Source organism: Rhinopithecus roxellana, chromosome 5 (assembly GCF_007565055.1).
Source record: "Rhinopithecus roxellana isolate Shanxi Qingling chromosome 5, ASM756505v1, whole genome shotgun sequence".
In the NCBI taxonomy this organism is placed as follows: domain Eukaryota; kingdom Metazoa; phylum Chordata; class Mammalia; order Primates; family Cercopithecidae; genus Rhinopithecus; species Rhinopithecus roxellana.
This window is the reverse complement of record NC_044553.1, coordinates 105,593,220-105,621,075: the sequence shown is the minus strand read 5'-3', so window position 1 is coordinate 105,621,075 and position 27,856 is coordinate 105,593,220. Positions and strand designations below refer to the sequence as shown.

Below are 27,856 nucleotides of genomic sequence, written 5' to 3'. Positions count from 1 at the left end.
TGGAGGACAGATTCCAAGCAGGGTTTGCAAAAGGTAGTGGGAAGGTGTGTGCCCTGGTCAAGAACATGCAAGTCTAGGTTCACCCAAAGGTGTACTCCTCCAAGCAACGGACTTTTACTCCATGTAGGCCTGGGGCACTCTCAGCCTGGGGCAGGAGGCAAGTGGGGTGGGGAAGTGAGGGGTGAGTTTGCTAACAGTTCAGGTTTGTCTTTGTTCTAGTTTTTGTTTTTCAGACAGAGTCGCGCTCTGTCGCCCGGCCTGGAGTGTAGTGGTGTGATCTCGGCTCACTGCAAGCTCCGCCTCCCAGGTTCATGCCATTCTCCTACCTCAGCCAAGTAGCTGGGACTACAGGCGCCTGCCACCACGCCCAGCTATTTTTTTGTATTTTTAGTAGAGATGGGGTTTCACTGTGTTAGCCAGGATGGTCTTGATCTCCTGACCTCGTGATCCACTCACCTCGGCCTCCCAAAGTGTTGGGATTACCGGTGTGAGCCACCGCACCCGGCCTAGTTCAGGTTTTTAACATAGTAAAAGACAGACTCAGGAAAAGAATGGAACTCTACTTTATTAGGGAATACTGAGCATCCATCCTGTAAGAACTAAGCCCATTCTGAGCATGGGCCCATGTGTAGGAGGAGGCAGTTTCTCATTTCCTGGAAACGCTTTATCTCCTCTAACTTCACAGCAAACCCCTTCACCTGCCATCATGCCCATCTTCACTCTCTCCAGGTGCGAGGATCCCGAGAACAAAGCCCTGGTAGCATCCCAAGATCAAGGGGGACACCTGTAGGACAAACTCCAGATTCAAGCCCAAAAATCTCCAGGGAACAGATAGGTCCTCAAAGTTAGCACTTCTTTAAAAATAATGTTATTAGTATACAAAAGCTATCTGACAGGATTCTAGGTCTGCATATATCAAATAAAAAATAAAAGAAGAGGGAAACAAGTGCATAGAATAATTCAGAATTATGGGGCTATGTATCTGTTGGGCCAAAGGCACAAACCCACCCTGCTGCGTGCAGGACTGTTTTACTCTTGATGAGACAGAAGTTACCATCCACCATGGGATGGCAGCTGGGACTCTCAGACCACTACTCTCCAGGATAAAACCCCACAAGAACAAATGTGTTCCCATGGTAGCTGACCTACCTACCACAGGACAGTAGGCAGAGACAAAATCAAGCACTGAAATGTCCTCAGTTTACCCCTTTCCTGCAGGCCCTGGCCAACTCTTTCCAATGGAAAGGACACTGGGACACTGGCTCCAGGCTGTACTTCCTCAAGTTTCTGTGCTCCTGACACTCTGGAAACAGAAAGGGGCTTTATCTTCATGTGGGTGACTCAGAACTGGAGAAGCCCCTCCATTGTGACCTGAAATCAAAGCCCAAGGCACCAAAGCCAGAAGAGCAGATTCTAGCATGGGCAGGGAGCTCTGGAACACTAATAGCTTGGGGTGAAGGCACCTTAGCCCAACAATGTGGCAGCAAAACAACGAAACAACCAGAACCACACCAAAGATTTCCAGTATTTCTCTGAGGACTTAGCCCACGTTGTGGGCCATGCTGTCTTCCATTCCACATGGAGAAACATTTCCACCCCATTTTACCAAAGAGGAAACTGAGGCACAGAGGAATCACGAGAGAGGAGCCAATCAAGTCACCCAATGTAAGGGAAAAAGACCCAACTTTCCAGACCTTCCACTCCTTTGCCCTGTTCTTGAATGTATATGGGACTTGACTCAGACCACTAAAATGACAGTGTCCTGGAAATGAGGATGAGCAAGGGGAAGATTCTGGCAAAACCCCATAGAATGTTTAGGAAGCACGGCTGTTTGAAAGGGAATCACTGCTGGGGCAGTGCGGCAACTCCCACTCCAGGCCAGTCCCTCACTTTTGCTGTTTGCCACTTCAATAAAGTTTCTCTTTCATGTGAGTTCTCTGATGTGTGATAAAGTTAGAGCTGTTGCTGAAGCCTTTGCCACAGGAGGGGCATTTGTAGGGCTTCTCCCCAGTGTGGATTCGCTGATGTATAATGAGGACCGAGTTCCAACTAAAGCCTTTCCCACACTCGGGGCACCTGTAGGGCTTGTCTCCCAAATGGGCTCTCTGGTGCATGACCAGAATGGAGCCCCGGCTGAAGCTCTTGCCACACATGAGGCATTTGTAGGGCTTCTCGCCTGTGTGGGTCCGTTGGTGCACTACGAGCTGGGAGCGCTGGCTGAAGCATTTCCCACACTCGCTGCATTTGTAGGGCTTCTCTCCCGTGTGGATCCTCTGGTGCTTGAGGAGGTTGGAGCTCCAGCTGAAGCTCTCCCCACATGTCAGGCACTCGTAGGGTTTCTCCCCTGTGTGCATACCCTGGTGTGCGATCAGACTGGAGCTCTGGCTGAAGCTCTTCCCGCACACCCCACATTTATAGGGCTTCTCCACCATGTGGGTTCTCCGGTGCGTGGCCAGGTTGGAGCTGCGGCTGAAGCTTTTCCCACACTCACTGCACTGGTAGGGTTTCTCTCCTGTGTGGGTTCTCCGGTGGGTGATGAGGGCTGAGCTCTGGCTGAACCTCTGCCCACAGTCAGTACATTTATAGGGTTTCTCTCCTGTGTGGATTCTCTGGTGTCTGATTAGGTTGGAGTTGTAACTAAAGCTTTCGCCGCATTCTTTACATTCGTAGGGCTTTTCTCCAGTGTGGATCCCCTGATGCGTGTTAAGGCTGGATCGGTTGCCAAAGCTCTTTCCACACTCAGGGCACGAGTAGGGTTTCTCTCCCGTGTGGGTGCGCTGATGTGCAATGAGGTTGGGACTCCTGCTGAAGCTCTTGCCACACTCGGCACACTGGAAGGGCTTCTCCCCCGTGTGGATCCTCTGGTGGGTTATAAGGTTGGCACTCCGGCTAAAGCTCTTCCCACAGTCTCTGCATTTGTAGGGCTTCTCCCCAGTGTGAGTGGTTTGGTGTCTACTAAAGTTTGAACCATCACTAAAGCTTTTTCCACATTCATCACATTTGTAGTATTTCTCTCCTGTGTGGGTCCTCTCGTGTGTGATGAGGTGGGATTTCCGGCTGAAGGTCTTCCCACACTGGGGACATTCGTAGGGCTTCTCCCCCAAGTAGGTGCCCTGCAGGCCTATGAGCTGGCCAACTTCCCTGTCCTGAGAGAGCACCTCCCCGTGGTCCTCGCCTGGGGTGTGTCCCTGGGGCCTCTGGACACCAGCATCTCTCTCAAAGTCACTTTCGCCATCGGAGTGCTGAGCACTTTCACCTTCAGGCATTTCAGAGAATATCTCACGTGATTCATTCTCAAACATGTCTTGATTACAGTTCTCCCCATTTTCACTCTGTATCTCAAAATCTGAAACAATGAAGAAAAACATACAATGTCTACTCAACTCCGTCATGATGACAAAAGGAAACTAAGGGGGAAATTTATAAAAATTAAACTTCCAGTGAACACAAAGAGGCTAGGAAATCCTCAAAGCCTTTAATAATCAGGTTTAATATACCCAAAGGAATATAAATTATTCTGTTATAAAGACACATGCACATATATGTTCAATGCTGCACTATTCACAATAGCAAAGACATAGAATCAACCCAAATGCCCATCAATGATACACTGGATGAAGAAAATGTAGTACATATACACTATGGAATACTATGTAGCCATAAAAAGGAATGAGATTATGTCTTTTGCAGGGACATGAATGGATTGGAAGCCATTATCCTCAGCAAACTAACACAGGAACAGAAAACCAAACACTGCATGTTCTCTCTTATAAGTAGGAGCTGAATGAAGAGAACACATGAGTACATGGAGGGGAATAACACACACTGGGGCCTGTGGGGGAGGGGGAGGGAGAGTATCAGGAAGAACAGCTAATGGATGCTGGGCTTAATACCTAGGTGGTGGGATGATCTGTGCAGCAAACCACCATGGCACGCATTTACCTTTGTAGCAAACCTGCACATCCTGCACACGTACCCCTGAACTTAAAAGTTGAAGGGAAAAAAAAAAAAAACAGGCTTATTTCATTCTGACTGGTTGTCAGGCCTCATAATCTTTGTGGCAATCACCCAGAATTTCAAAGCCTTAAAGATTTGGGTTCCATGTCCCATGTCTTCATCTGAAAATGAGATCAGGTGGGAATTTTAAAGGACATCAACAGGGTACCTACCCAATTACCCCGATACTCACCATAATGCCTGGTGCTTGATTCAATGTAATGAGTGAATCAATGAGCTTTTTATTGGTACCACAGACATTTCCCTAAAGCTCAGTCTCCTTTCAAAAGGAGCTTACATAATAATTTCTTGTATAACATGTACCTGGTGTTTATGACCTCATTACTTTGTATTTAAGACGCAGGAAAGATGACAGAGCCACTGCAATCAGGACCATAGGTGTGTATACCAATGACTAGAAACAAGTTAACTGGATTGTTTTTTTTTTTTTTTTGAGACGGAGTCTCGCTCTGTCGCCCAGGCTGGAGTGCAGTGGCCAGATCTCAGCTCACTGCAAGCTCCGCCTCCCAGGTTCACGCCATTCTCCTGCCTCAGCCTCCCGAGTGGCTGGGACTACAGGCGCCCGCCACCTCACCCGGCTAGTTTTTTGTATTTTTTAGTAGTGACGGGGTTTCACTGTGTTTGCCAGGATGATCTCGATCTCCTGACCTCGTGATCCGCCCGTCTCGGCCTCCCAGAGTGCTGGGATTACAGGCTTGAGCCACCGCGCCCAGCCAACTGGATTGTTAAAAGAGCCCTCAAATTTGTCTGCAGTGGGAGCTTATGAACAGATCTTTAATTGGTAATACAAAATATTTTCTGGGAACTTGTTAAACCTTCCACTGCCCAAATATTTGAGTAAAAGAAATCAATAGGGAGGACTGCTAGAATACAGCCCCTTCCTTAGATGAGGGACTGTAAAATCTACCCGAGGATGAGGCCAGAGAGCTGAGCCTGGATCACACTGTTCTGACCCCCGGCAGAACCATGTTTACTGAACAGTGTGTTGGCTTCATAGCCCTGGCTGACACTCTAAGAAATGTCATTAGAAATTAATGGCTGTCGCCAGGCATGGTGGCTCACGCCTGTAATCCCAGCACTTTGGGAGGCCAAGGTGGGTGGATTATCTGAGGTCAGGAGTCTGAGACCAGCCTGACCAACATGGTGAAACCCTATCTCTACTAAAAATACAAAAAAATTAGCTGAGCATGGTGGCGGGCACCTATAATCCCAGCTACTTGGGAGGCTGAGGCAGGAGAATTGCTAGAACCTGGGAGGCAGATGTTTTGGTGAGCCGAGACCACGCCACTGCACTCCAGCCTGGGCAACAGAGCCAAGACTCCATCTCAAAAAAAAAAAAAAAGAAAAGAAATTAATGGCTGTCGAGAACATTAATCCTGCCAGGAAGTTATTGATGACATTGTTTATACCATACAATGTCCTCTTGATGAGCCTGAGGAGGAAATTTCCCTCTTGACCTTAATCCTAAAAAAAGCTGCACTTTTTTTCTGTTTTTTGAGACAGAGTCTCACTTCGTCACCCAGCCTGGACTGCAACGGCGAGATCTCAGCTCACTGCAACCTCAGCCTCCTGGATTCAAGCGATTCTCCTGCCTCAGCCTCCAGAGTAGCTGGGACTATAGGCGCCTGCCACCATGCCTGGCTAATTTTGTATTTTTAGTAGAGATGGGGGTTTCACTATGTTGGCCAGGCTGGTCTCGAACTCATGACCTCAGGTGATCTGCCTGCCTGGGCCTCCTAAAGGGCTGGGATTACAGGCGTGAGCCATTGCACTCGAACTCTTAGTGACATTTCTATTATTAAAACTAATAAACTTTATTTAAGGTTAGATGCTCAATTAATTTTCTGTAAGTTAATGTAAACCCTCACATACAAACATGATAAAACTGGACATGCCCCTCTCAGGCAGGACCTGGACTCCACTCTTGCCTTCAGTCAATTTAAGATCACATTTATTTTTATTTTTTATTTTTTTGAGACAAGGTCTCAGTCTGTCACTGAGGCGGTAGTACACTGGCGAGATCGCAGCTCACTGTAGCTTTGACTTCCTGGGCTCAGGTGACCCTCCCACCTTAGCCTCGCAGGTAGCTGGGATTACACAGGTGTATGCCACCACACCCAGCTAAATTTTTTTGTATTTTTGTGGAGATGGGGTTTTGCTATGTTGCCCAGGATAGTCTCAGACTGCTGGGCTTAAGTGATCCTCCTGCTTTGGCCTCCCAAAGTGCTGGGATGACAGGCATGAGCCACCACGCCTGGCCATAAGATCACATTTAAAATTGAAAACACTCCAAGCTTACACTGACACACATGCTGCTGCTAATCTGTGGGTTCATAGAATTGCCCTCCAGCCACACCCCTCATATCACTAGAGGACAGATACAGGCACAAAGGGCACAAGGTATACTGTGACTTGGCAGGAACAGGAATTCTGTGCTTCCTCAACTTCTTGCAAGACAGTTTTTTTTTTTTTTCTGAGATGGAGTCTCACGTGGTCACCCAGGCTGGAGTGCAGTGGTGCAATCCTGGCTCAGTGCAAGCTCCGTCTCCTAGGTTCAAGCAATTCTCCTGCCTCAGTCTCCAGAGTAGTGTAGCTGGGACTCCAGGCACATCCCAACACATTGTTTCTGGCTAATTTTTGTATTTTCAGTAGAGATGGGGTTTCACCATGTTGGCCAGGCTGGTCTCAAACTCCTGACCTCAAGTGATCCGCCCGCCTGGACCTCCCAAAGTGCTGGGATTATAGGTGCGAGCCATTGCGCCTGGTCATGGAAGACAGTTTTGTTATTTTTGTTTTGTTTTTTGTTTTTTGGGTTTTTTTTGAGACAGAGTTTTGCTCTTGTTGCCCAGGCTGGAGTGCAGGGGTGCGATCTTGGCTCACTGCAACCTCTGCTTCCCTCGTTCAAGCGATTCTCCTGCTTCAGCCTCCCAAGTAGCTGGGATTACAGGCATGTGCCATCACGCCTGGCTAATTTTGTATTTTTAGTAGAGACAGGGTTTCTCCATGTTGGTCAGGCAGGTCTTGAACTCCCAACCTCAGGTGATTCATCCGCCTCGGCCTCCCAGAGTGCTAGGATTACAGGTGTGAGCCACCATGTCTGGCCGGAAGACAGTTTTTTGGCAAGTTTTGAGCATAGAGCCCTGCTATCATCTCTCCTCTAGAAGAACCTGCAGGCCAAGGCCCTGATTTATTTTTAGCAAACTAACATGCCCAAAAACATTTTTTTGGGTGATTTTAGTAATTGAATAGGTAACATTAGCTAATAAGGCTGTTTTTGCTGTTTTAAAATCAGAACCGGTGAGCTCTCGAATGATCTCAGAAGCAACAAGGAAAAACAAGTAAAACTCCAATTTTATTTTCAGTGAGATCAGAAGATAAAATTTGCAGACACCAAAATACATGTCAGGGCTTCCCAAAACAGCAGACTGGGTAGAAGCAATGAGGAAGGAAGTGCAATGAATAAGCATGGAAAGCCCTGGGGTGAGAGGCAGCAGATTTCAGAAAGCTCAGGCAGAAAATCACTTTCTGTGTTTGGGAACTGGGGTAAATAGGGCTGGCTTCTTTGGTTCAGAGAGGCAAAGGAGGTGAGGCTGCAACCAGAATCACACAGGGCAGCCATGTATGCAGGAAGCTGTTTCTGGAAAGCAGAGAAGGAAAGAGCCTTTGACCCACACACATTAATCCACAGTATGTATGTATGTATGTATGTATGTATGTATGTATGTATGTATTTATTTATTGTTTTTTGAGATGAAGTCTCACTCTGTCACACAGGCTGGAGTGCAGTGGCACAATCTCAGCTCACTGCAACCTCTGCCTCCCGGGTTCAAGCGATTCTCCTGACTCAGCCTCCTGAGTAGCTGGAATTACAGGTGCACACCACCACCCCCCCGCCCCCAGCTCATTGTTTTTGTATTTTTAATCGAGATGGAATTTTGCCATGTTGGCCAGGCTGGTCTCAAACTCCTGACCTCAAGTGATCCAACTGACTCGGCCTCCCAAAGTGTTGGGATTACAGGCTTGAGCCACCGCGCCTGGCCCGAGGAATTACTATTACTGAGAAAAGTGATCATTTCCATCCATAAAAATAATTAAATGAGGCAACTGCCTTTATAAAGGAATATCACAGAGTAGAGCTTGAAGAAGGGATGGTGAGATAACAGAAAGACATGAAATGTACACTAGAAGAACTCAGGAAAGGAGGGAAAATCACCCAGAGAAATGAAGACAACAGGAAAAGGAGCACAATGGGAATAGGCATCTTGGAAAGCAGAGAATGGGAAAAAGAGGACCAAAATGAGAAAGCAATGACAGGAAATGGAAACAAAGGAATAGGTTAAAAGGATTAAAAAGAATGATAGAGGGCTGGACCTGTTGGCTCAGGTCTGTAATCCCAGCACTTTGGGAGGCCAAGACAGGTGGATTGCTGGAGCCCAACAGTTTGGGACAGCTTGGGAAACATGGCAAAACCCCATCTCTACAAAAAATACAAAAGTTAGCCAGGTGTGGCTGCACATACTTGTAGACCCAGCTACTTAAGAGGCCAAGGCAGGACTATTGCTTGAGGCCAGGAGGCAGAGGCTGCAGTGAGCCATGTTTGCACCACTGGACTCCAGCCTAGGTGACACAGTGAGACCCTATCTTAAACAAAAAGATAGAAAGAGAAGTTAGGCAAAAGGAGAATCAGTAAACAACTGGAGTTCTCAAAAAAGAAAACTCAATAGAACTAATACTTAAAGGCCAGGCGTGGTGGCTCACGCCTGTAATCCCAGGACTTTGGGAGGCCGAGGCGGGCGGATCACAAGGTCAGGAGTTTGCGACCAGCCTGGCCAATATGGTGAAACCCCGTCTCTACAAAAAAAAATTCAAAAAATGGCTGGGTGTGGTGGCAGACGCTTGTAGTCCCAGCTACCCAGGAGGCTGAGGCAGGAGAATCACTTGAACCCGGGAGGCGGAGGTTGCAGTGAGCTGAGATCGCACCACTGCACTCCAGCCTGGGCAACAAAGCGAGACTCCATCTCAAAAAAAAAAAAAAAAAAGGACTAATATTTAAAGATATAACCTATAAGGATATAAGAACCTCTGAAAGCTATACCATGGGCCAAAAAAACTAACCCGGGGTGGCTAACAGTGAGACTGGTGGACAACAGCAAAAGGATCAAATCACTTACAAGGTGAAAGAAAATCAGCTGGTTTCAGATTTCTCTATATTCAGGCTGGGTGTGGTGGCACGTGCCTGTAATCCCAGCAACTCGAGAGGCTGAGGCAGGAGAATTGCTTGAACCCAGGAGGCGGAGGCTGTAGTGAGCTGAGATCACACCACTGCACTCCAGCCTGGGCAACTCTATCTCAGGAAAAAAAAAAAAAAGATTTCTCTATATTCAACAAAACTGTCCTTCAAGTATAAACCTATAGGCAAATAGCTTTGAACACACACAAATTCATGTACTGTTAGGGGGGTGAACACCTAACGAATTTAACTTTAGAATGAAGACTAAAACTACCATGGCAATTAGGGTGATTACAGAGCTTGTAAATGTTATACGGCAGTGTAGAAATGACATTCTAACCAAAACTGGGGTTGGGAGAAATAAGGTGGTTTATAGGATATGTTCGTTGATTGCCTCATCTGTAATAACCTGGGAATTCAAATAATTCACATTTAAAGTTGGTAAAGCATGCAGCTGAAGTAGAGGTTTGCAAAAATAAACATTAAGAAAGGTAAGATTATTGCCACTTTGGGTGGCTGAGGTGAGAGGACTGCTTGAGGCCAGGAGTTCAAGACCAGCCTGAGCAACATAGCAAGATTTCATCTCTACAAAAAATAACAAAATTAGCTGGGTGTGCTGGCACATGCCTGTAGTCCCAGCTACTCAGGAGCCTGAGGTGGGAGGATTGCTTGAGGCCAGGAGTTTGAAGTTATAGTAAGCTATGATCATGCCACTGCACTCCAGCCTGGGTGACAGAGTGAGACTCTGTCTCTGGAAAAAGAAAAAAAAAAAAAGAGGCCAGGAGCAGTGGCTCACACCTGTAATCTCAGCACTTTGGGAGGCAAAGACGGGCAGATCACAAGGTCAGGAGTTTGAGACCAGCCCGGCCAACATCATGGTGAAATCCTATCTCTACTAAAAATACAAAAATGAGCTGGGCGTGGTGGCACACGCCTGTAATCCCAGCAACCTGGGAGGCTAAGGCAGGAGAATTGTTGAATCGTTGAACCCAGGAGGTGGAGGTTGCAGTGAGCAGAGACTGTGCCACTGCACTCCAGCCTGGGTGACAGAGTGAGACTCTATCTCAAAAAAAAAAAAAAAAAGATAAGATTATTGACTAAAATTGGAGGGGAGAGGGATTATCTCTGTCAGATGTTAAAACATTATGAAATCTCTGCTGGGTGGAGTGCCTCACGCCTGTAATTCCAGCACTTTCAGAAGCTGAGGCGCGTGAATCACCTGAGGTCAGGAGTTCTAGACTACCCTGGCCAACACGGTGAAACCCAATATAAAAATTAGCTGGTGTGGTGGTAGGCGCCTGTAATGGCACCTATTTGGGAGGCTGAGGCAGAAGAATCGCTTGAACCCTGGAGGCAGAGGTTGCAGTGAGCTGACATCGTGCCACTGCATTCCAGCCTGGGCAATAGAGCGAGACTCCATCTCAAAAACAAAAACAAAAACATTATGAAATCTCAATAATTAAAACATTAATAAACAATCAGACCAAATAAACAAAATAAAAGCTCCAGAAATAGATTCAATAGATACGTAAATTCAGAATTTAATACAAGTGGCACATGAATAGACAGGACAGGAGAACAGAAAAGAGAATCTGTATAATGACTAAGAAAATTTAGCATACAATACAGTTGGCCTCTTAAATCCATGGAGAAAATATACAACATACAATAAATGATGCTAGAAGAACTAGTTAGGGAAAACCGGAAAAATTGAATTCAAATGGAAAAATTCAAGCTGGACCCAGAAATGGACAAATTCCAAATGGATCTAAGACTTAAATGTTAAAACAAAAAACAAAAAACCCAAATAGCAGCATCAAGCTATCAGATGAACATATGAAAAAATTTCTTTAAAATCTGGCAGCCTTTAAGTGTGATACTTAGTATGTGGGGCTATCTTGTTTTAAATGTCAAGTCTTTGAACTCCCAGGTATTACAAGCAAGACAATCAAAGAACATATCCTATAAAACCACCTTATTCCTCCCAACCCCAATTTTGGTTAGAATGTCATTACTTTTTTTTTTTTTTGAGATGGAGTCTCACTCTGTCGCCCAAGCTGGAGTACAGCAGCACAGTCTCGGCTCACTGCAAGCTCTGCCTCCCGGGTTCACGCCATTCTCCTGCCTCAGCCTCCCGAGTAGCTGGGACTACAGGCGCCCGCCACCAAGTCCAGCTAATTTTTTGTATTTTTAGTAGAGACGGGGCTTCACTGTGTTAGCCAGGATAGTCTCAATCTCCTGACCTCGTGATCTACCTGCCTCGGCCTCCGAAAGTGCTCGGATTACAGGCATGAGCCACCGCGCCTGGCCCTTAGAATGTCGTTTCTATGCTGCTGTATAACATAAATATGATAAACCTCACTACAGAGGTCACTCTAAGTAGAATCCAGGCCCAATAACCCCTTCACTGGACTGCTCAAAGATGAGTCCTATCTTTACAAAGACTACTGCTATCCAGCAAAGACCAAAGGAGGGTTGGCAGTTCTTCACAAGTTGCCCTCTGAGAACAGAGAGACACAGGAGCCATTTTACAGGACAGAAAAGAGTGGCCCTTCAGGTGATCTGCCTGACAAGGGCCTCCAAAATGGGAAAAAGTCACTGAGCTGGGAAGAATAAGGGATCCCTGGCCCCCTCCAGGCTCCCTGAGAAAGGCTGGCCCCTATGAGATGCAGAGCACACAGCAGAGCACATTCAAGGGCAGGCGAGTCCCTCCTTTATTTATTGGTGGCCAATTAAGAAAATGAAAACTCAGAAACTGGTTTTGGTCAGATACAAAAATGATATTCTTACCATGTTGTGAATGGAGATGAGAGGAGGTGGTGGCAGCTGGGAATTAAAAAAAAAATTTTTTTACTGGTAGAAATGGCTTTGGCTACTCCAGGATGCCAAGAGGAGCACATTCTGTGGATATGACGAGATGCAGGGAGGCGGCTTCTGAGGAAGCAGGCTTGTGAGTAAGAGGCTGGATGGCCCAGACATCCACTTTTTTGTTGTTGTTTTCTGTTTTGTTTTGTGTTTTTTGAGACAGAGTATCGCTCTGTCACCTAGGCTGGAGTGCAGTGGCACGATCTTAGCAACCTCCGCCTCCCAGGTTCAAGCGATTCTCCTGCCTCGGCCTCCTGAGTAGCTGGGATTACAGGTACCGGCCATCACCCCCAGCTAATTTTTGTATCTTTAGTAGAGATGGGGTTTCACCGTGTTGGCCAGGTTGGTGTTGAACTCCTGACCTCAGGTGATCTGCCCGCCTCAGTCTCCCAAAGTGCTGGGATGACAGTATAAGCCACCACAACTGGCCTGTTGTTGTTTTTTGAGACAGTATCTTACTGTTTCCCAGGTTGGAGTGCAGTGGTGGGATCTTGGCTCACTTAAGTCTTGACCTCCCAGGCTCAAGTGATCCTCCCACCTCAGCCCCCAAGTAGTTGGGACTATAGGTGTGTGCCACCATGCCTGGCTAATTCAAAAAAAAATTTTTTTTTTTTTTTTTTTGGAGACGGAGTCTTGCTCTGCCGCCCAGGCTGGAGTGCAGTGGCGTGATCTCTGTCTCCTGGGTTCAAGCGATTCTCCTAACTTAGCCTCCCCAGTAGCTAGGATTACAGGTGGACACCACCACAAGCCTGGGTAATTTTTTTTTTGTATTTTTAGTAGAGACGGGGTTTCGCCATGTTGGCCAGGCTGGTCTTGAACTCCTGACCTCGTGATCTGCCCACCTCTGCCTCCCAAAGTGTTGGGATTACAGGCGTGAGCCACTGCACCTGGCTAAATTTTTCTTAAGAGATGGGGTCTCACTACGTCACCCAGGCTTGCCTTGAACTCCCAGGCTCAAGCGATCCTCTCACCTCCTACCTCAGCCTTCCAAAACTCAGAAATCAGTTAGGCATTAAGGATATAAGTAAGAACAGTCTTGCTTTCTTTTTTAATTTTTTTTGAGACAAGATCTCACTTTGTCACCCAGGCTGGAGTGCAGTGGCACGATCTTGGCTCACTGCAACCTCTGCCTCCCCAGGTTCAAGCGATTCTCCTCCCTCAGCCTCTGCAGTAGCTGGGATTACAGGCACCTCCTACCAAGCCCGCCTAATTTTTGTGATTTTAGTAGACAGGGTTTCACCATGTTGGCTAGGCGGGTCTCGAACTCCTGACCTCAGGTGATCCCTGCACCTTGGCCTCCCAAAGTGCTGGGATTACAGGCGTGAGCTACCATACCTGGCCTAATCCAGCAATTTTAATTCTAGGTATATAACCCCCCAAAACTGATAGCCCAGACTAGAACAGATATTTGTGTATCATGTTCAGGAATTATTCACAACAGCCAAAAGGTGGAAACAACCCAAATGTCCATCAACAGGTTAATAAATACAGTATATACATACAGTGAAATATTACTCAGCTTTGAAAAGGAATGAAATTCTGACCCATGCTCCAACATGGGTTGGCCTCAACCTTGAGGACATTATACTAGGTGAAAAAAGCCAGACACAAAAAAACAAACCTCTTATACGCGGTATCTAGAGTCATCAAAATCACAGAGAAAGTGGAATAGTCGTTGTCAGGGGTTGGGGGAGGGGGGAAAGGAGAATTATTGTTTAATGGACACAGAGTTTCAACTTGAGAGGAAAAAGTTCTATAGATGGATACCAGTGATGATTGCACAACAATGTGAATGTACTTAACACTACTGACCTGTATTCTAAAAATGGTTAAAATAATAAAATATAATACATGGGTTAAACCTGTTGGCTCATGCTTGTGATCCCAGCACTTTGGGAGGCCGGGGCAGAGGCCAGGAATTTAAGACCAGATTAAGCAACAGAGTGAGACCCCAACTTTTTTTTTTTTTTTTTTTTTTTTGAGGCAGAGTCTCACTGTGTTGCCCAGGATGGAGTACAGTGGTATGATCTCTGCTCACTGCAACCTCCGCCTCCCACGTCAACAGATTCTCTGCCTCAGCCTCCTGAGTAACTGGGACTACAGGCACATGCCACCACGCCCAGCTAATTTTTGTATTTTTAGTAGCGATGGGGTTTCACCATGATCATCAGGCTAGTCTTGAACTCCTGACCTCAGGTGATCCACCTGCCTTGGCCTCCCAAAGTGCTGGGATAACAGGTGTGAGCCACTGTGCCCGGCTAGAACATATTTTCATAATTCTTAATTCTTCATTTCTAAATGGCTTCTTTACATCTTTTACCTTTTATTCTACTCGGTTGACTTAAGAATTTGCAGAGGCTCTTGTAGAGCAAGGATTTTGACTCATGATTTGCTATGTTACAGAGTTGGATGCAAATATTTCCTCCTAATGTGTATGCTGTCTTTTAACTTGATTCACAGTATCATCTTTTATATGAAACACTTCTGTTTTGGCTGGGTGCAGTGGCTCACTCCTGTAATCCCTGCACTATGGGAGGCAGAGGCGGGCTGATCCCCTGAGTTCAAGAGATCAAGACAAGCATGACCAACATGGTGAAACCCCATCTCCACTAAAAATACAAAAATTATCCAGGAGAGGTGGTGGGCGTCTGTAGTCCCAGCTACTCGGGAGGCTGAGGCAGGAGAATCACTTGAACCCGGGAGGCGGAGCTTGCAGTGAGCCGAGATGGCGCTACTGCACTCCAGCCTAGGTGACAGGGTGAGATTCCATTTCAAAAAGAAAAAAAAAAAGACTTCTCTAATCCAGCTTTGATGATTTCTGTATTTCTGTATTGCTTATTCACACTTCATACTTGAATTGTGAGTGCCTAGAGGTTCCTGTCAAACAAACATGGAAGTCCTTCCCGCATGCTAAGATTACAAAAATATTCTCTTACATGTCATTTCAGATCCTGTCTAGTACAGATCTATAATCCATCCGGGATCTATTTTTGTGTAACTTGTAAAGCAGGGATCTATTTCTTTGTAAGCTGCAAAGTAGGTATCCAATTTTAGTTTTTTCAAAATGATTTGACCACTGTCCAAAAATCATTCACGGGAACAGTTTCTGAAGGGCCACAGGAAATCTCCCCTTATCTGTCACTGGACAAAAGCTGCCACCGTAGCTCGATCTAATCCAATGGTCCTTGTATTTCTTGCACTTGCCACGTGTGCTCTGGCATCACATGCAAAGCACAAATTCCCATGGCCATTTACAGAGCCCTGCATGTCCTTGCCTGGCCACAGGCCTCCTCTTTCTCTCCCCCACCAGAGAGCATACCAGCATGAACATGGGGAAGACTCATGTCAATAGGGGATGGACCTGAATTTGCTGTAATTTATTTATAACAACGAAATAAACTGGTCACAATCTTTGGTGCTTTGGTTTGTGTTTGGCTCAAAATTCTTCTCCAGCCCCTTCCTGCCTGTGACCTTCCCCTGTGTCTCAGCCACTGGTCTAAAAGAGAGAAGTGGTTCCGACATAGGGTATGCCTAGCTCCACTCTCAATGGGGCTCTCCGCATTAGAGCACTGCCCTGGCAAGCCCAGCGGAAACCTGAGCGTCCCTGAGGGACTGGGAGCATTGTTCCCCCTGAACTCTGGCTGCTTGAAAGACTAACTGCTGATAAAAACACCAATGGACTGCTATCTGGTGAAATAAATGAATGCCAAACATTTCATAGTTATAACGTTACTTCTCCCTAAGAGTTCTGTCTGGTATACTTTTCAAATATTTGAGTAAATTAAAAGTAATTTTTGGGCTGAGCACAGTGGCTCATTCCTGTAATCGCAGTGCTTTGGGTGGCTGAAATAGGAGTATCACTTGAGGCCAAGAGTTCAAGGTTATAGTGAGCTATGATCACACCAGTGTACTCCAGCCTGGGTTGACAGAGTAAGACTTTGTCTCTCTCATACATATATTAAAGTAATTTTGTTTTGAAACTAAGAATTGTAGCTTTAGAAAGACATAAGCTCTAACACTCTCCACTCCCTTTCTGGCTGAGACAAATGAATGTGTGTGTTCATTTGTGGTCATTAAGGGAGCATTTCGCTGGGGCAGCAAGCTCGAAACAAATCACCTGTTGCCTCTGATGGCTGAAAGCCAGATGATGCTGAGGATGGCTGGAGAGGTCAGCTGTGACTCTTTCACTCAACTGTTGGGACAAGAGAAGGCTTGAAGTTAACCTCTATTCCTCTCCTGGGTCATTAATGCTTTTCAAACTTCAAAGAGCATAGGAATCACCTGGAGATCATGTCAAATGCAAATTTGCTTCAGCGGGGCTAGGTGAGATTGACAGTCCTTATGTCTAACAAACTCCCAGGTGAGCTGATGCTGCTGGCCCACTGACCACCCTCTAAGGAACAAAGCTCTATGGCAGTGGTCTTTACACTTTGCTGCATAATAGAATCACATGGGGCACTTTCAAAACTCCCTTGCCCAGGCCATACCCATTACCAATTAAATCGGAAAATTAGAATCCCTGGAGTAGGCTCCAGGCCCCCAGGTAATTCTAATGTGCGGCTGAGTTTGAGAACCAGAGGTCTTGGGCAGAGGTTCTCAAACTGGAGTTTGAATCGGGATTACTTAGAGGGGTGCTGGGCATCGCCCTTAAAGTTTCCTTTTTTTTTTGTTTTGAAACAGAATCTTGCTGTCACCCAGGCTGGAGTGCAATGGCGCCATCTCAGCTCACTACAACCTCCACCTCCCAGGTTCAAGCGATCCTCCTGCCTCAGCCTCCCAAGTAGCTGGGATTACAGGCAAACGCCACCACCTGGCTGATTTTTTTTTGTATTTTTAGTAGAGATGGCGCTTCACTTTGTTGGCCAGGCTGGTCTCAAACTCCTGGCCTTGAGTGATCCACCCACCTCGGCCTCACAAAGACATGGGATTACAGCCATGAGCCATCGGGCCCGGCCACCCTCAAAGTGTCTGATTCAGGAGTTCTAGGGTGGGGCTCAGAGGTTCATGATATTGAAGGGAGAGGGAAAGGAAGAGGAAGTAGGGTGGAAGAGAGGGAAGAGGGGGAATTAAAGAGAAAGGAAAAAGACAGGTTCTGGCTGGGTGCGGTGTCTCACGCCTGTAATCCCAGCACTTTGGAAGGCCCAGGCGGGCGGATCACGAGGTCAGGAGATCGAAACCACCCTGGCTAACACGGTGAAACCCCGTCTCTACTAAAAAAAAAAAAAAAAAATACAAAAAATTAGCTGGGCATGGTGGCAGGCACCTATAGTCCCAGCTACTCAGCAGGCTGAGGCAGGAGAATGGCTTTAACCTGGGAGGCGGAGTTTGCAGTGAGCAGAGATCACGCCACTGCACTACAGCCTGGGTGATGAGCGATGTCTCAAAAAATAAAATTAAATTAAATTTTAAAAAGACAGGTTCCTTGTCTTCTAGGATTTTATAGGTTCCTAGAAGAAATAAGACAAATATTCATATAAACAGAAAACAAAGTGAACTATGATACAAAGCCAAGAGAGAGAATCTGAATGTTCTGGGGGAGATGACTTCTAGCAGAGGTGATCAGAGGTGCTCCTAGGTGTGTGGAACTGGGGATAGGGAAAGGGACAGGGTTTAAAAACAGCTTTAATGAAGAGGGTCTCCATGGGTTGGCACTCAAAGAACAACTGGGATTTTATCACACAGAGATGGGACAAGGCTATTCTAAGCCAAAAATCTAGGAGCAAGGGCCAGGCGCGGTGGCTCACGCCTGTGATCCCAGCACTTTGGGAAGCCGAGGTGGGTGGATCACCTGAGGCCAGGAGTTCAAGACCAGTCTGGCCAATGTGGTGAAACCCCGTCTCTACTAAAAACACAAAAATTAGCCAGACATGGTAGTGGGCACCTGTAATCCCAGTTACTCGGGAGGCTGAGGCAGGAGAATCACTTGAACCCAGGAGGCGTAGGTTGCGGTGAGCTCAGATGGCACTACTGCACTCCAGCCTGGGGGATGGAGCAAGACCCTGTCTCAAAAAAAAAAAAAAAAAAAAAAAAAAGCACAGGCTGTGTTCAAGAAAGAGCAAGATCTGAATGGAGTGGGGGTAGAGCATGGAGGGTCAGGGGTGGGAGCAGGCTGCAGCAGGGGTCTGGGCAGGTCTCACAGAGTCACGGATTCCAAGCAGAACACAGAGGTCATGCTTGATTTGGTAGATACTGGGAAGCTCAGGAAGGTTTTTAAGCAGGAGTGCCCCATCACTCTGGTAGGAGTGGAAGAGTTGCGATGAAGTGCCAGAAGCTAAAGACGGGTTCAGTTTGGCAGCTGCTCCAAGAATTCAGGTGAGAAACTCCACGCATCTGGATTAGGGCTGGGTATAGAGAGTAAAATATCCTCAGGAAACAGTCACAGAGAGACATAAGCTCTGCCTCTTAATCTATTAACATAGGTCTGATCTTCATTAGAATTAGAAGGTAGTTGAATTGTGAGTGCCCAGAGGTTCCTGTTAGAAAAACATTAAACCACCACTGACTAACCAGGCCTGGAAATGTCCTGTGCTGGGTGAATGTGTCCAAAGGTCCCAAGCAGGACAAACAGAATAGAGGTCACACGGCCTTATGTCGAGTAAATGTTTGAGAAGGGATGAAGACAAATGCAGGGACTCCTGTGAGCAATCATGAGGAAGCAGGGGCATTTGTTAAACAAAGACCAACAAAGACAATCTCAGAGGCAGAAGTCGGGGACAGACAAACTCATGAGTCCGGGATGGTCCCCATTGGTTCCCACCTCAGGTGCCCAGTGAAAGATGAAAGGCACAGAGGCCCTGCCGCAAGCTGGATGGGAAGGGTTGTAATCGCCTCTGACACCTGCTGAGACCTGAACCTCTGCTCTGTGCCTTCCCAACCAAATAACAACCTGAGGCCTCTCCTCAGACCTCTACCACTCTCTCCTCCGCAGTATCTGACTGCAGATCCAAAGTTCATGACAAACTGGTCACCTCCACCAGAAGGGAAGCAAAGACAGCTGTAAAATAGGAAGACAGGTTTGCTTATTTTAATAGGAGGAATAAAATTCAAAGTTATTTTTTTCAGGGCCAAAGAAAATCAAGCACTTTGCTTCAAGCAAAACTGAGATCTCTATGCATAAAGAGACAGGTCTGGGTTTGAATCCTGGCTCCACCATTTAAGCTCTGTGAGCTTCCTGAACTTGCATTTTCCTATCTGTGAAATGACAACACCAGCCACTCACAGGATTCTTAGTGAGACAGACATGAAGCTGCCCAGGGGAGGGTTGAGTCACTGCAGACCTTCGACATCAGTCCCTTTCTCCACAGGTCAGCTCTACTCATTCTCCCAGTCCCTGGAGGTTGTGATAGTCTGCCCCAAACCCCTTCAGTTTCCTTCTCTTCTCTTTCCAGTCCTCTGAATCCTCCAGGCCAGATGCTCTGGAGTTAGTCACTGTCTTAATTCCATCTGCATCCCCAACTTCCAACACCCACTAGGAAGTGTCTCTTAGAATCATACATGTGACAGCGCTTAAAAACATGGGCCATGTCCTCAGACATGTAAGTTCAAATCTTAGTTCTGCCTGGTACAAAGGCATATGATCTTAAGGGATCTCTGGTGATGATAATCCTGCTTATCTTCCAGGGTGGTGAAGATTACATGAGTTTTCCATATTAGATGCTAAGCATATGTCCTGCCTTGCAGAAAGAGCTTGGGAAGTGCTAGCCATGGTGACTATCAGTTTTTTCTCACACGTGCCCCATCTGGGGCCAACCCCCATCACTGCACACCCGATGACAAGGGAGCTTCCTGACTGCTCTCTTGCCCCTAGCCTCTCACTACCCTAATCAAACCTACATCCTGTTGCCAAACTCCACTTCCTCCCATGCCCCCTGGGGCCTTAGTTCAAGAACCCGATAAGGCCAATGACATTCAGTCCAAGCCCTCACTCACCCTTCCCCCAAATTCTACTTCCTACTACTTCCTAAAAACACACTTGCCACTCCCATCAGCCAGTTCTGCTGTTACCCAAAGGTATAAACTACCTTGGCTCCGCCCTTCCAAGCCTCTGCTCAGCACAGCTCCTCTCAGCTGCCACACCCTAATCCCTTCTACAACCTCCTGCTTAGGTGTCACCTCCTCCAGGAAGCCTTCTCTGACTTGACCTCTCCTCTCCATGCTCCCTTCTCTGAACTTCCGTAGTTCTCATCAGCACAAAGGCAGCCATATCCTATGACCCCTGAGACAGCCCTAAAGGCACAGGTACATCTGAAGTAAATATTTGGTTATCAAGTGAGTCCAGTTTACAATGGAAAACCAGGAGGGAGACAGAGTGGTTAAATGGCAAGCCAGGATCCCAATAATTATTAGTAACACCGGAAAAAAATAGAGTAACTATTGCAAAGAGCTCAAGTTTGAAGTACGATTTTAAGAGCCTACGATTACTTTACACAGAAAGTCCCTAGTTATTAGCTGGTTTACTTGTCATTTCTCTTGGTTTCATAAAAATAATCACTTTGAGGCTAAGCATGGGTGGCTCACGCCTGTAATCCCAGCACTTTAGGAGGCCAAGGTGGGCGGATCATGAGGTTAGGAATTTGAGACCAGTCTGGCTAACATGGTGAAACCCCATCTCTACTAAAAATACAAACTCAGCCAGGCATGGTGGCGCGTGCCTGTAATTCCAGCTACTCAAGAGGGTGAGGCAGGAGAACTGCTTGAACCCAGAAGGCGGAGGTTGCAGCAAGCCAAGATCGTGCCACTGCACCCCGGCCTGGGCGACAGAGTGAGACTCTGTTTCAAAAAAAAAAAAAAAGTTGAAAATATCAGATTGTTTTCTCTAATTGCAAGAACTATTTGGATGTTTCTTGTACAACCAAGTGAAGGTGCCAGGGGTCACCATCTCCTCCCCGTGTAACTTCCACCACCTTCCCAACCACTCCAAATAAACATAGAAGTAAAAACTGTGCTTACAATGCAAATGTAGCTCTAAGCCCCTCCTACACCACAGTTCTGGAGCTGACATTGCACACAGTGAGGACATTAAAAGGCTGATGAACATGCTGACTGCCTGCAGACAGAGCAGAGGGATGGCGCTGGCCCCCCACTCTGTCTTGGACACCACCTTCTCCTCCTCTGACACAACGCACTCCTCCACCTTGGAAGGGTGCTCCCGCCCTCTCCCTATGAGGTTCTGAGTCTCACCACTGTCCCGAAGGGTCTGGGTCAAGTCTTCCACCAGGGCCGCTGCCTCCTCACTGCTTTCAGGCCGATGCTCTTGCAGCCAAGCCTGAATTTCCTTTGGTAGCATGGTTAACATCTGCTCCTTGGTGTGTACCTCTGGCCTCAGCCAGCGCCGACAGAGCTCTCGGAGGCGGCTGAGTGCACCCTGTGGTCCCCTGGTCACCTCCTCCTGGGAGCTGCCCTTGCCAGCACTCTGGGGAAAGGGGTCAGACTCAGGGCCATCCTCCTGCAACACAGCTTCCTGCACCCAGGAGTCATCCTCCAGGATCATGGTGGTGACCTCCTCCTTCTGTCTATCTTCCACTTGAGGCACCTGGACCAAGGAGCTCAGCGGAGTGGTCACTCTCGGGATCTCTGCAGCCATCATCCACGGTCCTGGGGCAATCACTTAGGCTTCAAGCCTTGAACCTCAGTCTTCTCCAGCCAGGCTCTCAGGTAAGACACTTCCCTCCTCAGATATCAACAAGTAGTCTGCTGAGAAACAAAAAAGAGAACCATAATCTATAGGTAGACTGTCTTAAAGCAATCTAACTCACAAAAGCCCAGGTCAGACCACCAAGTGGTCCTTACATATGCAAACCAACAGACATTTCCTGTTTCTCTTAAAGAAAAAATGGCTTATTCCTGAAAACATCTGTGGTAAGAGAAGGCGGTGTCGCACGCCTGTAATCCCAGCACTTTGGGAGGCCGAGGTGGGCAGATCACCTGAGATATAGCGAAACTCCGTCTCTATTAAAAATACAAAAATTAGCCGGGTGTGATGGCGGGGGCCTGCTACTTGGAAGGTTGAGGCAGGAGAATCTCTTGAACCCAGGAGGTGGAGGTTGCAGTGAGCACAGATCTCGCCACTGCGCTACAGCCCGGGCAACAGAGTGAGATTCCGTCTCAAAAACAAAAACAAAAACAAAAAAAGTATCCCAAGCACAAAAAATACAGCATTGTTCCTTCCAAAACACCAAAGAATGAGTATCAGAAATGCAAAGTCCCCAGGAAAAACCCATGACTGAAATACTGAGGACTCTCACAAGTCAGTTACGACTTGGACCTTGACTTGACTTGCAGTCAAGCCTGAATTTCCTTTAGTAGCATGGTTAACATTTGCTCCTTGGTGTGTACCTCTGGCCTCAGCCAGCGCCGACAGAGCTCTCGGAGGTGGCCGAGTGCACTCTGTGGTCCCCTGGTCACCTCTTCCTGGCGGTTGCCCTTGCCAGCACTCTGGGGAAAGGGCTCAGACTCAGGGCCATCCTCCTGCAACACAGGAGTGTGTGTGTGACCTTGACCTAACAAACAACTTAGTCACCAAACTCTGTGACCACCTAATAAATAGAGATAATAACACTCATGTTTCTGTTTTTATGGGGGCATCTTAAGGATTAGCAATGGATCAGATGTCAAAGCACTTTGAGCTTCATTGGAAGAAAGGCAATATCTCAACTGCATTATTGCCATACTTTAAGTATGAAGTTTAAAACATGCCCATACTCTTCAATCCAGCCTCGGTCCCTCAGTACTTTATCTTAAAAAAAAACCAAAAATTTGAGTCCTTAAAAATCCAGCAGCAGGGAATGGCTAATAAACTATGACACATCCATATAGTAGCATGTATTAGAAACTGCTATAGGCCGGGCATGGTTGCCTGTAATTCCAGCTCTTTGGGAGGCCTCGGCAGGCGGATCACTTGAGGTCAGGAGTTCAAGCCCAGACTGGCCAATATAGTGAAACCCTATCTCTACCAAAAATACAAAAATTAGCTAGGCATGGTGGTGGGCACCTGTAATCCTAGCTACTCAGGAGGCTGAGGCAGGAGAACTGCCTGAACCTGGGAGGAGGAGGCTGCAGTGAGCCGAGATCGTGCCACTGCACTCCAGCCTGGGCAAAAGAGCAAGGCTCTGTCTCAAAAAAACAAATAAATAAAAGAAAAAAAAAAAGAAACTGTGCTATAATATATGGCTACGTTTGGGTGGTAATGACAGGAAAGGGGCTCAAAGGAGCCTTCTGGGATGATGGAAATTTTCAATATCTTCATTTGGCAATGGCGGCACAACAGCAAACATGAAATTTAAGATCTGTGCATTACGCTGTATGTTTTTAATATTTTAAAAATTACACTGACAAAGATTAATCATTAATGATTTAAGATAATCCTTCTAATATGAAAATAATGGATAAACACAAAATCAGCAGGGCAGAAAAACCATAGACATAGTAAGTCCTGAATTCCCTTTAAAAATAAACTCACGGCCGGGCGCAGCGGCTCACACCTGTAATCCCAGCACTTTGGGAGGTTGAGGTGGGTGGATCACCTGAGGTCGGGAGTTCGAGAGCAGCCTGACCAACATGGAGAAACCGCGTCTCTACTAAAAACACAAAATTAGCCGGGCGTGGTGGCGCTTGCCTGTAATCCCAGCTACTCGGGAGGCTGAGGCAGGAGAATGGCGTGAACCCGGGAGGCGGAGCTTACAGTGGGCCGAGATGGCGCCACTGCACTCCAGCCTGGGCGACAGAGCGAGACTCCGTTTCAAAAAAATAAATAAATAAAATGAAAAATAAATGAACTCACAGGAAAAAAGAACGGGACGGCAGCTACAAAATATTGAGAGCAGTGGAATTGCAAACGACTTAAAATGAACATTATAAAAGCAATACAAAATTATTGTTAGCCCAGGAGCTGTAGCTCATGCCTGTAAATCCAGCCCTTCGGGAGGCTGAGGAGGGAAGATGGCTTGAGGCCGGGAGTTGATGACCAACCTGGGCAACAGAGTGAGACCCAGTCTCTTCAAAAATAAAAAAATTTTAAAAAAATCCTTACTACATCATCAAGACTCAAAAAACAACCCCCCTTCAACGAAAAGGGGAGAAAGGTTGACAAAGGCTAAAAAAAAAAAAAAGGACAAAAAGAAAATAAAAGCTAGTGGGAAAACCCAAGCTCTCAACGTGTATTTACTCAAATGACTAGAAGAAACATTGACATATGGTATAAGAGAACTCTTCCTACTTGGGAGCCTGGGAAAAGTGTGCCCGGTCAGCTAATTTGCCGTCTGACTCGGGGCACGACACGCCCCCCCTGAACCTCAGTTTCCCCATCTGTAAAACGTGTACGCTGCGCGGGATGTCGTCGAATGCCCCTTCCCGTCCAAAGCCTGCGCTTCCCGGTAGGAGACGCAAGGAGCTCTCCGCCAGCGAGACGCCTCCAGGACAGTTCGCGGAACGGAGCCGGCGCTCTGGGCTGCACGGCCCGCAGGACACTGAGCGCGACCCCGACGCCCCTCCCCCAGCAGAGCTGCCGGCAGCTGGCTCCAGGCCCGCTATTCCCTCACCTCGGGCTACTGCCCGGGGTCCGCGCAGCTCCAGGCCTGCCTCTCCGGCTCACCTCTCGGGAGACCAGTTCCTGCTCTAGCGGCTGCTTCGCGCGCAAAAGCGCCTCCGGACTCGGCCCGGCCCCTCCGGATTCACCCCGGCTCAAGCCCGTGGGGCACCGAGAACAATGGACGGGAGAGGCCCGCCCATCGCCTCGCTCATTGGCTCCTGAGAACGGCCCTGGAAATTCTGCCTTTCTATTGGTGAAGACGACACCCAGCCAGGCGGCGGGAGGGAGGCTGGGCCCAAGGCATTGTGGGAGATGTAGTCCGCCCGGAGGCTAACCTGATCGCGGTCTCCGCAGCAAGGTTTGGGGCTGATAGCCTGGGCAGTGCCCGCGGGTCAGAGGCAGGAAAAAATTTAAAAAATTAAAAAAAAAATCCTTACTACATCATAAAGACTCAAAAAAAAAATCCCCCCTCAATGAAAAGGGGAGAAAGGTTGACAAAGGCAAAAAAAAAAAAAAAAAAAGACAAAAAGAAAATAAAAGCTAGTGGGAAAACCCAAGCTCTCAACATGTATTTACTCAAATGTAAATCCGCGGACTGGCCGTCAGAACCCCTGTTTTGGCCAGAGCTGTAACCCGAGACAAGCCGTTTCACTTATCTAAGGCCTCTGTATATTTGTCTTTAAAAAGTGAAAGTTGGATGACCGGACTTGAAGGACCTTTTCAGCTGCGAACCCTGTGGCAAGGAGTATTGTCAGGCACCCTCTACCGGCAAGAGCGGACCCTGGGCAGGAAGGGAATCCATGGGGGAACAAATCCTCATCGCCCAAGCCTGGCGCCTTTCCCCCAGTTTGCAGCTGTACACAGACACCCCGCCTTCGCACACCCCTCTGTTTTCGCACGTGGTGTTCCTGTGTTTGGAGGAACGTCCTGCCCCGCCTCCTCTGCCGCGGAACTCCCATTCTTCCAGCTCCTCCTGGGTGAAACCTGCCCTGTCGTCACCACCTCCCCAGGCAGAGACACCGCCCCTAGCACACCTTTTGGACGTCCCCATTTTATTTTTTTAAAATATATATTTATTTATACACACACAGAGGGACAGAATCTACATTTCATAGAGACAGGGTCTCCATATGTTGCCCAGGCTGGCCTCTAACCCCTGGGCTCAAGCAGTCCTTCCTCCTCAGCCTCCCAAAATGCTGGAATTACAGGTATGATCCACTGCACCCGGCTGAGTTCTCCATTTTAGTACTGATCACTGGGTTGCTTACTTATCAATCTCAGTATGGGGGAAGGGAGGGTTCCCGGGAGTGGGAGTCTGACCTCCATCTTTGTGTTCCTACGGCTAGCGCTGTTGAAGAAATGGCTGCCCCAACCCTGCTTGAAAACAGGTGAGAAACTACCTGGAAACTCAAGTGGAAAATCTAAAAATGGAGAGAGAAAGCCTTAATGGTCTGTGATATAATCGTTGTGTATGTTTGCACAGAGCAATTACCGGAGGCACCTGCAATGAAATGACTGTTTTTTTTTTTTTCTCTGTCGCCCAGGCTGGAGTGCACTGACACGATCTCGGCTCACTGCATCTTCCCCTGCCAGGTTCAGGTAATTCTCCTGCCTCAGCCTTCAGAGGAGGTGGGATTACAGGCGTGCGCCACCACACCCGCTAATTTTGTGTATTTTTAGTGGAGACAGGGATTTCACCATGTTGATCAGACTGGTCTTGAATTCCTGACCTCAGGTGATCCAGCCACCTTGGCCTTCAAAAGTGCTGGGATTACAGGCATGAGCCACGTGCCGGGTGCTTTTCCCATTTTTAAATTGGATTTATTTGTAAGAGCTCTTTGTATATTAAGAAAATTATCTCTTTGTCACAGCAGTTTCTACTCTTTCTCAGTTTGCTGTTTGTTTTCTGCTGGTTTATTAAATATAGAAATTTGAATTTTTTTTGCAAATTTGTTAATCTTGTCTTTTTATAGCCTCTGAGTATTGTGTTAGAAAGTCCTCTGCACCACTCTAAAGATTATGTGAAATTCACCTGTTTTTCAGTAATTAACCTCTTGAATCCAAATATAGAGATGCAAAGTGAAGTTCAGCTAGTGAATCTTACCCAATACCCTCGTAGCATCTTTAGTATCCCAGATTGACCACTTGCAAACAGCACCACCTCCAGGCCAGACTGAGAAGTCTGCACTAAGCCCCTGGATGCAGAATTCCGGGTCACCACCCCTCCAAGTGATTTTTTTGGGATGACATTGTATTAAAAAAGATGGGTTTCTCCACGTGTCCATCCTTACCAGGAATGGAAATTTACACAAAAAGGAAAAGATGCAGGGGAGGCTGGAGATGCACAGATGGAACTTTCCAGCAGCCCAAGAGTTTATTTACCTCTGTTCCTAACCCATGTCAACCCTTGATCGCACAACTGGCACTAGCTTGTCACTGAGAGTCCTAGAGAAGCCGTCTCCTCTGTGTCTGATTCTGGGAAGCTGGTCCTTGCCAGTGTCAACTCTCCTACATTTAAGACCAATTCTTGGCCGGGCGCGGTGGCTCAAGCCTGTAATCCCAGCACTTTGGGAGGCCGAGACGGGCGGATCACGAGGTCAGGAGATCGAGACCATCCTGGCTAACACGGTGAAACCCCGTCTCTACTAAAAATACAAAAAACTAGCCGGGCGAGGTGGCGGACGCCTGTAGTCCCAGCTACTCGGGAGGCTGAGGCAGGAGAATGGCGTAAACCCGGGAGGCAGAGCTTGCAGTGAGCTGAGATCCGGCCACTGCACTCCAGCCTGGGCGACAGAGCGAGACTCCGTCTCAAAAAAAAAAAAAAAAAAAAAAAAAAAAAAAAGACCAATTCTTGGCATAATGATCCTACTGAGAAGGGCCCTGGTAGCCAAGCCAGTACCCTAAGACCAGCCTGCTACATCGAAGCAAGCCTGGAGACACAGCCGAGTTCAAGCTTGCTCCCCCAAGAGATTCCTTTCTCCATTGGCCAAACCACAAGGGTGAGAGAGGCTCTGTTCCACCAGCAAGCATTTTTGGTTAAAAGTTTAAGAACTAATCTGGCTAACTTAAGTAAAAGGGACTTATTGAAAGACTGTCAGGGAACTGACAGAGTAGAAGGGAGCTGACCAATCAGGCTTGAGAACGGTTAGGAGCCAAGAAACAAAGAGGAAGGCCCCAAGAACCACAATAACAGTCTCTGAGCAGAAATAGTTCAGCTT

At 47.3% G+C, this 27,856-nt stretch overlaps 1 protein-coding gene across 5 annotated transcripts; it reads right to left on the bottom strand.

Annotated features, from left to right (window-relative positions):
• Positions 1 to 545: 545 nt before the first annotated feature.
• On the bottom strand, positions 546 to 24,851 carry ZSCAN2 (zinc finger and SCAN domain containing 2). Of its 5 annotated transcripts, none has more exons than XM_030931146.1 (3): positions 24,702 to 24,817; positions 21,293 to 21,805; positions 546 to 3,346 (listed from the first exon to the last, which is right to left on the bottom strand). In XM_030931146.1, exons 2-3 carry the CDS (start codon positions 21,696 to 21,698, stop codon positions 1,908 to 1,910), a joined length of 1,845 nt encoding a protein of 614 aa, XP_030787006.1. In that variant the 5' UTR covers positions 21,699 to 21,805; positions 24,702 to 24,817; the 3' UTR covers positions 546 to 1,907. The 5 variants fall into 5 exon arrangements, with proteins under 5 accessions (XP_030787006.1, XP_030787007.1, XP_010368174.1 ...); XM_030931147.1 differs by having other exon boundaries at positions 1,908 to 3,346; positions 24,649 to 24,816; XM_010369872.2 differs by having other exon boundaries at positions 1,908 to 3,346; positions 21,293 to 21,802; positions 24,649 to 24,816.
• Positions 24,852 to 27,856: the final 3,005 nt, after the last annotated feature.

Coding starts and splice junctions, on each gene's coding strand:
- ZSCAN2 (XM_030931146.1), bottom strand. CDS start 21,698: ATGATGGCTGCAGAGATCCCGAGAGTGACCACTCCGCTGAGCTCCTTG. Junction 3,347..21,292: donor CCAGACCCTTCGGGACAGTG/GTGAGACTCAGA, acceptor TCATTGTTTCAG/ATTTTGAGATACAGAGTGAA.